An 11,284-nucleotide genomic window follows, 5' to 3' on the forward strand; every position below is an offset into this window, starting at 1 on the left:
ACACTTAAAGGGATAGTTCACCCAAAAATGAAAATTCTGTCATCATTTACTCACCCTCACGTCGTTGGTGGTTGCCATTGAATTCCATAGTAGGAAAAAAAAATACTATGGAAGTCAATGGCAACCAACTGTTTGATTACCAGCAATCTTCAAAATATCTTCTTTTATGTTCAACATAAGAAAGCAACTCATATGTGTGTGTGTGTGTATATATATATATATATATATATATATATTAAGAATAAATTCAATGCATTAAATGTAGAGTTTTCAGATTTTGTCTCAAGTAGACTAATATTTGTGGAGTTTAATAAGCCTCACTGTGGGGGAAATGGAGTTCATTAAAAGTTAACAGCATCCACGTAAAGCATTCACACACTCTTAAGGAGCCTGTCTCTGGAAACAAACTCTTCCTTATTAGAAACAGGTTTGCATCTAGCAGTGTCCCCTCACTATGCGGCTACTGGACTCAGGGGAATAAGACACGGTTTTAGCGGATTACGCTGAGGAGATTTCAGAAACCCTTTAGGATCCTCCAGAAAAAGAGCTACTCCTTAAAATACCACCATAATAACAATCAGGAAAAATTCAAATGAAATATTCAACTGCAATCATGAGCCTCATTTGCTCAACGGGAAATGTTTACATTTTAAGGGGGAAAAAATGAACAATGAGAAAATGTTAAAAAAGATGAATGCTGTAGAGTATAAAATTGATGAAAGTGTCGTATTTCACATATCACAAAGACTCACAACACTGTAATGTTACTGCCACATACAGATGAGTCAAAAAGTCTGAAACCACATAGAAAATATAAGATTTAAGATTTAAATATAAGAATTTTTTTTTAAAAATGACATGAATATGATAAAACAATGAAGATTTAATGAAGAAACGTTTCAGATTGTGCTCTATTTCAAAGGTTACTAATCATAAATGCAACACAGAAGCATTTTGACTGGAGGAGACTTTTGGACCCCAATGTACAAGCAACAAGGCCTTATATTGTGAAACAGGTTGTTTCCAGGTTCATGATCCATGTAGAATCACATCTGAGAGCTCATCCTGCCACAAGTGCAGCTCAGGATACAAATACCTGCTTCTGAGACGTGCAATTAAAAAGCTGTCTGGCAAAAAGGAAGCAAATGTTAGGTGAGGTACACTGCGATTGAGGCAACAGAACGGAGCGGAAGTCTTTATAAAACACTTCAAAACCAGCTGCCACAATCTGTTGCTTCTAATAAATCCATTTATTATAGTATAATCATTGGTGTCTATGAAAAAGCATGCTTTACTATAAGAATGAATCGCAGGTGGCTTGATGTTAGAATTTTGGTCATTTGATTCACGTGAATGATTAAGAAAACATCTCGAGTTAGCTAGTTAAAGGAATAGTTCACCCAAAAATTTAAATTTGCTGAAAATGGACACCCTCGGGCTGTCCAAGATGTAGATGAGTTTGTTTCTTCATCAGAACAGATTTGGAGAATGTAGCATTACATCACTCGCTCACCAATGGATCCTCTGCAGTGAATGGGTGCCGTAAGAATGAGAGTCCAAACAGCTGATAAAAACATCACAATAATCCACAAGTAATCCACAAGACTCCAGTCCATCAGTTAATGTCTTGTGAAGCGAAAAGCTGTGTGTTTGTAAGAAACAAATGCATCAAGATGTTTTTAACCTCAAAACCATTGCCATCCATGATCCATAATAAAGCTTCCTCCAAAAGTCCGTCTCCTGTTGTCCTCTCACATAAAACACACCAAAACACATTCGTTTAGAACTGTTTTTGCTTGTAAATGGTACATGATTTGTGCATATTTCTCTCCTGACCAGACAACTTTTTCACTGGCGAAAGCAATATTATTAGAAGCACATCATTATTATATTAGAAGACTAAGCTTTTTGCTTCACAAGATGTTAACTGATGGACAGGAGTGGTGTGGATTACTTGTGGATCATTGTGATGTTTTTATCAGCTGTTTGGACTCTCATTCTGACGGCACCCATTCACTGCTGAGGATCCATTGGTGAGCAAGTGATGGAATGATAAATTTCTCCAAATCTATTCCAATGAAAAAAAAACTCATCTACATCTTGGATGATCTGAGAGAGAGAGTAAATTTTAGTTTTTTTGGGTGAACTAACAGCTTTTTGGGTAACAAAGAGCTTGCAACCAAATCATGATTCTTCCTCAGAAACACAATGAACCAAGTAGGAAAAGTTTGTATTTGGTCTTTTCTTGCACTTACAGAGACCAAAGAGCTTTTATATGGTGTGTTGGTATCAAACAAACCCTGACAGGCCTGAAGATTTTGATGTTTTTTAACATGTAAACACCATAATGGAATCAGCTGAATCACTCATTCTCATTTGACTCTCGAAAACCACATTTTATTGAACTAAGTAACTCAAGCATCAGAAATGCATCTTTGGTGCTTTCAGTAAGCCTTTAAAAAGCAAACCCCAAACGTTTATCTGTGAAACAGTGCTTAGTCAGCACAATCAAGAGTGTAAACAGTGTATCTGCATTTCTGCACATGTAAATATCGTGGTTCGATCAAGGGGTTTCCCTGTGTGGCCGCATCTGGAAGTTATTTTGACCAACTAAACTCTCCTGTAAGGACAACTTTGAGAATTAACAGAAAGCGTGACTTTACTACTGCCCTCTGGGAAGAAAACCATAGGTATGGGCACAGATAATGGAGGAGCACTTGTAGACGCTGTCGTCTTGTAAGTCGCTATATTTGCTGTCATGATTCACTGGGAATGGTGGAAATTGTCTGCGGGTTGGGCAAAAAGGTCTTATGTTCCTTTTAAATTATTACGGACATGACGAGAAGTTCTGGAACTGGTTAAGAAAATGCAAAGGAGCCCAAAAAGGGGGAGAGACGTGACAGTACGGTTTCTTATAAAGCCAAATATCAGACTACAGCCATATGAGACGTAAGATGCTGATGTAGATAAATGGATATTCACATATCATGAAGTAAACCAATGGATGATTTTATCAGAACGATGCAAACAGGCTGTTACACAATAAACTCAATTTAACTTGCATCAAGTTGCCATATTTCGATTACTTTAAACATCACATCTTGCATAAAAATAATTAAATAAATATAAATAAAATAAAATAAAGAATCAATAATGATAAGTCTTAGGATGTCTGAAACACCAACACAAGTTATTGTTAAAGAATGTTACATTACTTTAACGAGGCTAATTATTTCTGAACAGAAGCAACACAAGGGTGAATCTCACAAAAACTGACAGAGCAATTAAAAAAAAATAAGAAATTATATTTTACTAAAATAAAATGACTATTCTTAAGACCACTAAAGATTTTGCATTGTGACATTATTTTTATGAATTACCACACCATTTGTCCGTAACATACTGTAATGAAATAAAAAAAATTTAATTATTAAATTACATACATATGCCTATATACATATAAATGAAAAAAGCGGTTTAGAAACGTACTATTGTAAAAAAAATTATATATATATATAAATGGATTATTATTTTATAATAATAATATAATAATGTTTCTACACAGCTTTTTCATTCATTTCACATTCAATTTACTTTGCAGTCTCAATGAATTACAAATGTCTTTTTTTTTTTTGTCTGTGCAATCTTTAATCACAACATTCTAACTTGATGACTTTTCACGACATCACAAATCTTTATCACGTTCCAATCCCTCCCTTCAATCATCTGCCTCTATGCTGGAAAATAACACCCACTTTACACAATCCAATCAATTTACAATAGATAAAACGAAGTCCCGCCCCACATAGACTTACATAAAATGCAATACAAAAAGATTTGAACTTTCATCTGAAACCCCACCCCCCACACCTCAAATGAACCAGAGACTAGATTACGCTCCACTGATCTGAACACGTGTCCAGAGTCGAGGACGTGTCCCACATACGTTCCTGTAGCTGAATAAACAAATGATGTCTGCTGGTTGATTCTTTTCAGCCTTTAGAGGAGAAATGCTTTTAAAAATGGGCTTTATTAGAGCAGATGTCATGGCACAGAGTCTCACCATCTGTAGAGAGCAGTGATTGTGCGGTTTGTTTGTGAGGGGAAAAAACTAAACTGTGACACTGATTCTTGTCTCTATCCAATGACTGTATTTTGCCTGCTGGGAAGCTGCTACTGGCAAATTTCTTGATACCCATACAGAGCCTTTAAACAGACAATAAAAGGCCATTTGCTTTTTGATTACTCTAGAGATGTTGGCAGAGCGATAGAGGCACTGGCAAGGAAGGTGCTAGAGGTCTGAATGATGACTGTTTTCATAATATTCACTCATTAGTGAACTTGCTTTGATATTTACTTTAAGTTTGGGGTCAGTAAAATTATTCTTTTAAAGAAATTAATACTTTTATTCAGTAAGATTCATTACATTGTTCAAAATTGACAGCAAAGACATTTATAATGTTCTAAGTATATATATATAATATATTTAAAATAAATGTTAAATAAATGCTGTTCTTTTCAACTTTCTATTCATCCAAAAATCCTGAAACAAATGACAAATCAGTGTTTCCACAAACATATGAAGCATGACACTGAAGACTGGAGTAATGATGCTGAAAATTCAGCTTTGCATCACAGAAATAGAAAACAAATTTTTAATTGTTTTTATTGTGTTTTTGACTAAATAAATGCAGCCTTGGTGAGCATGAGAGACATCATCATTAACTTAAACCTTAAGTTTTCCTGATTTTTTTTAATACAATGAAAGTAGACAGTCAAGCTCCAAAAAGGAAAAAAGCACCATAAAAATAATCTGTATACTCTCATAAAGTAGTCTTTTGTGTTGTATTTCAAGTCTTTTCAAACAATACAAAAACGTATTGAAAAAAAAAAACATACACGTAAGTACATTATATATCCAATTATTATTTTACATTTACTTATTTGCCATTTTTGGAGATGGACAGTCTCAGTTCCCGTCATTTTCATTGTATGGAAACCAACATTAAGATTCTTCAAAACATCTGCTTTTGCATGAAGAAAAAGTCATTTAGCTTTGGAATCACATGAGAGCGAGTATAGGATGACAGAATTTTTGGGTAAACTGTTCCTTTAACTCCGTCTGCCACATAAAATGAAGACTCATTCATGATACACCTCCACTAATTTGTGTCACGTTTTATAAGAGCAGTCCAGCTCTCTCTGAGGCACAAAATTGTGCATAATTAGCCGAGGCATTCAAAGCCACGCGGCTGTTTAAAAACCTCATTCCAGGAACAGAATGAGAATCCTCCAGCTGGATTTCTCCACTCGTGTGATACGAAGTGGCATATGTGATATTATTCTCAAAAGAAGTTACAGCCAGGTCTCTATGCCATGGAAGTCTATTAAAGTTTGGAGAGTCTTACCGCGGGTGACAGAGCCTGCAGAAAGAGAGAGAAAGTCCAATACAAACTCTCAGTCTCCCGCAACACCTGACACGCGAGCACACGCACAAACCATCTGGTGTAGAGGCACCATTCTGTCATAGGCCTCGGCCCATCACCGCTTTGAGCATCTGCTGACATGGGGAGCAGCCGCTGATACTGGGAGGCTACAAACACTTTTAAACAGAATCAGTTTAAACATTTATTCTGCATGCAGAGTCACATAAACACTCTTGTATTTACAAAGTTTTAAAAGACCCTCATTAAAAGTTAATCTCTCTATATCCCAGCATAACGTCAATACAATATGAAGCCAAAGCGTCATTCTTATATGTCTGCCAACTTCAGAAACTTTCACATATGTCTGCCAACCCAAAAAACACGGGCTCGGCTCCAAATGCTAGTGAGCTGCCTTTCTACCTACTGTCTACTTTGGCAGCTCCCTTCTAAGGCAACATCCCTCGGTTAACAAATCTATCGTGTCACACGTACCGCACCTCTCATATAAAGTACATAATCTGCATTCATCTACTGCTCATAGTTAATCATATTATTCTAGACATTGGCATGCTGCTAACAAATAAAGTAACAAAAAAAAAAAGCACTGACTCTAATAAGCAAAAAAATCCGTGACACACAAATACTGGGCGAAATTGTTATTTTTTTTAATCAGATATTTTTATCAATATTTAACAATACAATTTCAAATTGTATTGATACATATTTATCACTGTGTCAATACATTTCAGAAAATATGTCTATTTAAAGTTGATGCAGGATACAATTTCTGATCAGTCAAGTTGCATGATTTTCCCAGTCTTTTGGTAATGTTTTTTTTTATTTTGAATTAATTTTAGATTTTGCCAACACAAGCATTTTTAGCTGAAGAATTACTTTAATACTCAGCATAACGTAAAATTATATTGACTATAGAAAAACAACAGAAATTTCAATAACCTTTAAGATTTTATTAATGTGACTAACAGGACTGGGGGATAAAATAAAAATAACAAAATAAAAATAAATAAATGAAAAGAAAAGATAGATAGATAGAATGACAGAACGATAAATAGAACGACAACGACAGATAGCACAGACAGACAGACAGATAGACAGATAGACAGATTCAAGAACTGTGGGAAACCCTGAAAGCATCACCTAAGAATAATAACACTTAAATAATAACTCAAGAATAATAAATAATGCCAAATAATCTCCAAAACAGTGTGACTATTTTAAAAAAAACAAACACGTTTTCTCAGGATCGGCGTCCCCTCAGGTGCCATCAATCAGAAGTTGCTCAAAGCAAATCTAAACCATTCATGGGATTTTTATTGTACAATTACGGAGACCACTGAGGTATTTTCCTATTAATAAGGAAAAAAGAGCTGGAGAGAGCAGCACCCCAGGGGGCCTTGACTGGAAAAATACAAGGTGCTGGCAACTGACCAATGGTTTCCGTACAATGGAAGAGGGGTTCTTGGAAAGCCGCTTCTGTCTGCTTGACTGGCCGCAGGCGCGGAGAGAAAGCAGCATCCAAGGTTGTGTAAAATGGACACCAGAGAATAAAACAACCGGAATTATAACTGACATTTTTATGGCCGCAGTTGCAGGGGTTTATGGGTATCATACACAACATTAGATAACAGGCCTCCAGGAGTTTAGGTGCGCTATGAGCCAATCGACCGCAGTAAAATGTGTAATTAGATGGAGGATGTGTGTAAATCTGAGGACGTGAGTGATGATACCTGGATCTCTGTCGCTGGTCCAGCGCTGCTCGTTTGGCTTGCGTCTCCAGCTGTTGGAGATGACGGTGCCGGCGTTTTCGGCAGGGCGCCACATCTGTGATGTCATTTAAGCTGTCATCCATCGGGTTGCTCTCTGGCATCTCTGTTAGACAAAACATGGAAAAGTTAAAGTGTTAAAGTTCATCCAATTTTCATATTTGCACTTATTTAGCTGAGGTTTTTGTCTTTTAAAGATGATGTACTTCACATTTAGTCAGTATTTCATTATGCCATATCCATGAATTTTACTAAATTTTTAATCAGAAATGGTATAATTAATTGTAAATGTAAATATTTTTAATTAATTTAGCAGAACGTCTTATAAAAATATATCATTTTAATCTATAAAAATAAGATTTTAATATTATAATGTGAAAAAATAATGTGCATCAAACAAATGTACTTCTTTTTGGAAAAGATTAAACATCTTAATTTACATAATATCAGGCAGATCAATCCTGAACATACTATGACTGAATATTATTCATATATTATATATTCATATACAATATAAATGAATTAAATTTATAAAAATATTAATATAATTAATTATTATTATTTAAATACATGTATTTAAATAACAACAACAACCATTATCATCATTTAAATACATTCTATATTTCTATTCCTTTTATTAGTGCATTGTTATAATCTTAAATTGTTAATTTAATTAACAGCATCTGAATAAAAAAAAATTTGACTTTAAAAAACAACAGTAATCATCAACTAAATTATTTTGCCAATAATATCAATGAGATTAACCCATTTCATTTAAAGCAGAAATATTCAGCCAACCTGATCAGTTATTGCTATTTCTAAATATGAGCTACATAGCCATCTGTTGCTAATTTAATGATTTCAGTCAAGATGAGTTATTATCTGTGAATGTTATTATTTGTGAATGTTTGCATATATAATGACTCTGAAAGGGATTAATGGAGGCTCTCACAGCCAGTGTTCAGGCAGCCGGCCAACATGTGACTCCGCTAACACAATCAACATCATAAACGCATTAAAAGCATGTTGAGCATCAACATTAAATGATGTACATGCAAGTTGACTGCAATAAACCCCAGCAGGAGCACATCTGTCTCATGAGATATGTCATTGTAGCACATTGTAGAAACCGTTCAAGATTGCAAAGCATTCAATAGTACTTGTTTTTTTAAATACTTGTGCTTTGCATTGCCAGACACGTTTCCATGATTGTTTCTAGCAATTGTTTACGTCTACATGAGTTTAATTTACACTGGACAGGTGAAACTGGGTGGGTTTGACTCAAGTTAATTGGTGCAACAAACATCCTAACCACATTAAAGGCTCTTTCAATTATGCTTCATGTACTGCACCCTTATGGTAAACTTTATAGTTAAGAAAAAGGACTAAAGCTACAACTCAGACTCTTTAAATACAAAAACATTACCATGCACACACTCTGAAACATAAACCATTGAATCGCTTTAAGGAAGGAAAGAAAAGGACAATAATTGAAGCCCAAAGCTCTGCCAAAGTGACACACACCTAGCAACCATACATTACAATTCATACTGTTTACAGGGTCACACGACCATGGAAGGTTTTTTTTTTCCTAGCTGTGGTGCTTTTTACTTTCACTCCTCAGAGTTTACACAAGGGGAAAACCAGAGAAATTGAGCAACCCGCAGACTAAATCACGTGTGACTCCACCTCATTTCCCTTTCTGTGCCTCAAAACTGTGACTCAACAGCCTGACGGAGCCCCCAAATATGGCTTTCGAGTAGCCCAATGTCGAAATCGACCAAAAGCAGACGGTGTTGCCAATGAACAAGTCGTCTAGGACATGACGTCATAAACAATGACGGACGGCACAGGCAAAAGCTGAGGGAATGAACTACCTGTAGGCCGTCTCAGTTCTGGGTCTCAGCAGGGGAAAATACATTAGCGTGGTCATTCTTTGGACAAGAGAGCAAATACCTAGAGTGATGTTATCGCTCTCATTGACGCAATGCAATTACAAGTCTTTGCTGTTCTGTGCAGTTTATTTGGGATCTAATGGTAGTAGTGTTACGTAACGCAGCATAGCTATTTTTGAACAAAAAACAGTTAATTAACCATGCAGCAATGCATATTATGGATAATCCAGTGAATTAAACACTTTACAAATGAAAAATACATCATCTTATTTGAGTATTTTCTTTATCTGAGGATGCAAACCAAGGTCAGAAATGAATGGGGGTTTGGGGCAAAAATGCCACCAAAATGGATAAAAATGCCCCTCAAATTTAAGATAAAGGGGCAAAAAATGCCCCTGCACAATTAAACCAAATAAATTTAAGTATCTGACATAAAAGACAATACAGATATTTAATGAGGGAATTATAAAAACGGCCCTTACAAAGGTAAAAAATAAAATGCCCCTTGAAATCAGTTCTGGCAGCAAATACTGCCCCGTAATAGAAAATGTAATTTCTGATGCTGATGCAAACCAAAGAAAAGGTTATTTATAAATGATTAAAACTGACAACACCTGCTTCACATTGAATAACTCAAGATAAACACAAAAGACTTTCAACATTATACTAACAACATCATAAAAGCCATTATACAAATCGTAAATTGTACAATATTTGATATACAAAACTCCAAAAGTTGGATTACACATTAATGCACCAATCAGAGATGTAGACCTAGCTCTTTCTCTGCTCATATTGTTGAATTATTCCATGATTCTTTGTCAATTTCTATCATTGCATGGTACACACTATCATTCTGTCTGGCCCTACGTCAAGATGTTGAGCTTTCATCTGTTTGCCAGAGTCACTAGATCAAATCAGCATCGTGCTGTCATTCATCAACCTGAACTTTCTGGGAAGAAATTCCACTAAATTTGCTACACATTGTTAAACTATATTAAAATATGAGCTTCGTTTGATGTTCTAGGCACAAATTCAGTTGTATGCTCATCTAGTTTGACTTCAAACTTTGTTAACTTTGCGAATATGTAACTGTGTCCAACAAACACAATATTACAGAGCCTTGAGAACAAATCAACTGAGAATATACAGCAAGCTGAAGAATGAGAGTTTCCACAAATCCACACAAACTAAATCACAGACTTTGCTAAAAGTAGGCTGAGAAAGTCTCAGCAGTAATTTGCACTCAACCAAAAAAATAAAAAATAAATAAAAAAGTTTTGAGGTATTTGCATTTGAAATTGTGGCTCACTGGAAACTTCAAAGGAGTAGTTCTATGTAGTTCAACCTGAAAATGACAACCTTATCTACAGTATATGGTTTATATTGTTTTTAGCTGATGCATTGGGAAAAAAGGTTTGGAATACAGGTTTGGAAGAACATAATGACAGAATTTTAATTTCTGGGTAAAGTTAGAAGAATTACCTTGTGTGAGAGGCTTTGGGTCTGGCTGTCTGGGTTCAGCCTCCTGTTCATCTTCTGTACTACCTCCATAATCACTCTCTCCAGGACTCTTATCTGCCGCAGTCTCCATCGCCTTGTGGTCTTCACTATCTGCCTTTTTCCTTCCAAGAGAATACAGTAGGTACAACATGCTAATATGGCATATGAGAAAACATATCAAAGACTCTCAACATTTCTGTAATGACTCATTCGCATGTTCCAAACAAAGTGAGAGAAAGCCAGAAAATTAGTTGTGCTGTATTTTGCATTGAAAATGTCTCTTTCATTCAAAATGTACACTAATGAAAATTTGTGAAAACAGTTTTTCGTGACCTCACGTCCCCAGTGTTTTTATTTATTTATTTATTTTTAATAAACACTACCATTTAAAAGTTTGGGGTCAGTCAAGTAAGTAAATAAATAAGTATTTTTATTTTGCAAAGATGCATTAAACGGTTTGAAGCTGTTCTGTTGTAAGTAATCTTAAAGATTCCTAAATGCATCTACTTCTGGAAGGCCAAATAAAGTGTGTGACGAGTGGGGGCGGGGTCGAGAGCCGTGGGAACGGAGCGAGAGAGGACCAGGCCTGGAGTTCTCTCTCCTCCGACACTATCGTCACTCCTTCCTTTTATCCTTCCGGAGCTCCTCCGTGAGACTCGAGACCGGTGAGTGGTGC

The 11,284-nt window shown here is 35.7% G+C and overlaps 1 protein-coding gene across 2 annotated transcripts in view; it reads right to left on the reverse strand.

The window, feature by feature from the left end:
* Positions 1-11,284, reverse strand: part of LOC107588976 (DNA repair protein XRCC4-like) — a 34,928-nt gene that overhangs the window by 3,476 nt on the left and 20,168 nt on the right. Inside the window, exons 3-4 of one of the 2 annotated variants that reach the window (XM_016277268.1) lie at positions 10,591-10,730; positions 7,175-7,316 (exon numbers count right to left, since the gene is read on the reverse strand). In XM_016277268.1, coding sequence (XP_016132754.1) covers positions 7,175-7,316; positions 10,591-10,730 — 282 coding nt within the window. Of the gene's footprint in view, positions 1-7,174; positions 7,317-10,590; positions 10,731-11,284 lie in introns of those variants that run through there. The other variant, XM_016277269.1, reaches the window with a different exon arrangement.

The sequence above is a fragment of the Sinocyclocheilus grahami genome, unplaced genomic scaffold, assembly GCF_001515645.1.
Source record: "Sinocyclocheilus grahami isolate Dianchi unplaced genomic scaffold, SAMN03320097.WGS_v1.1 scaffold110.1, whole genome shotgun sequence".
In the NCBI taxonomy this organism is placed as follows: Eukaryota; Metazoa; Chordata; class Actinopteri; order Cypriniformes; family Cyprinidae; genus Sinocyclocheilus; species Sinocyclocheilus grahami.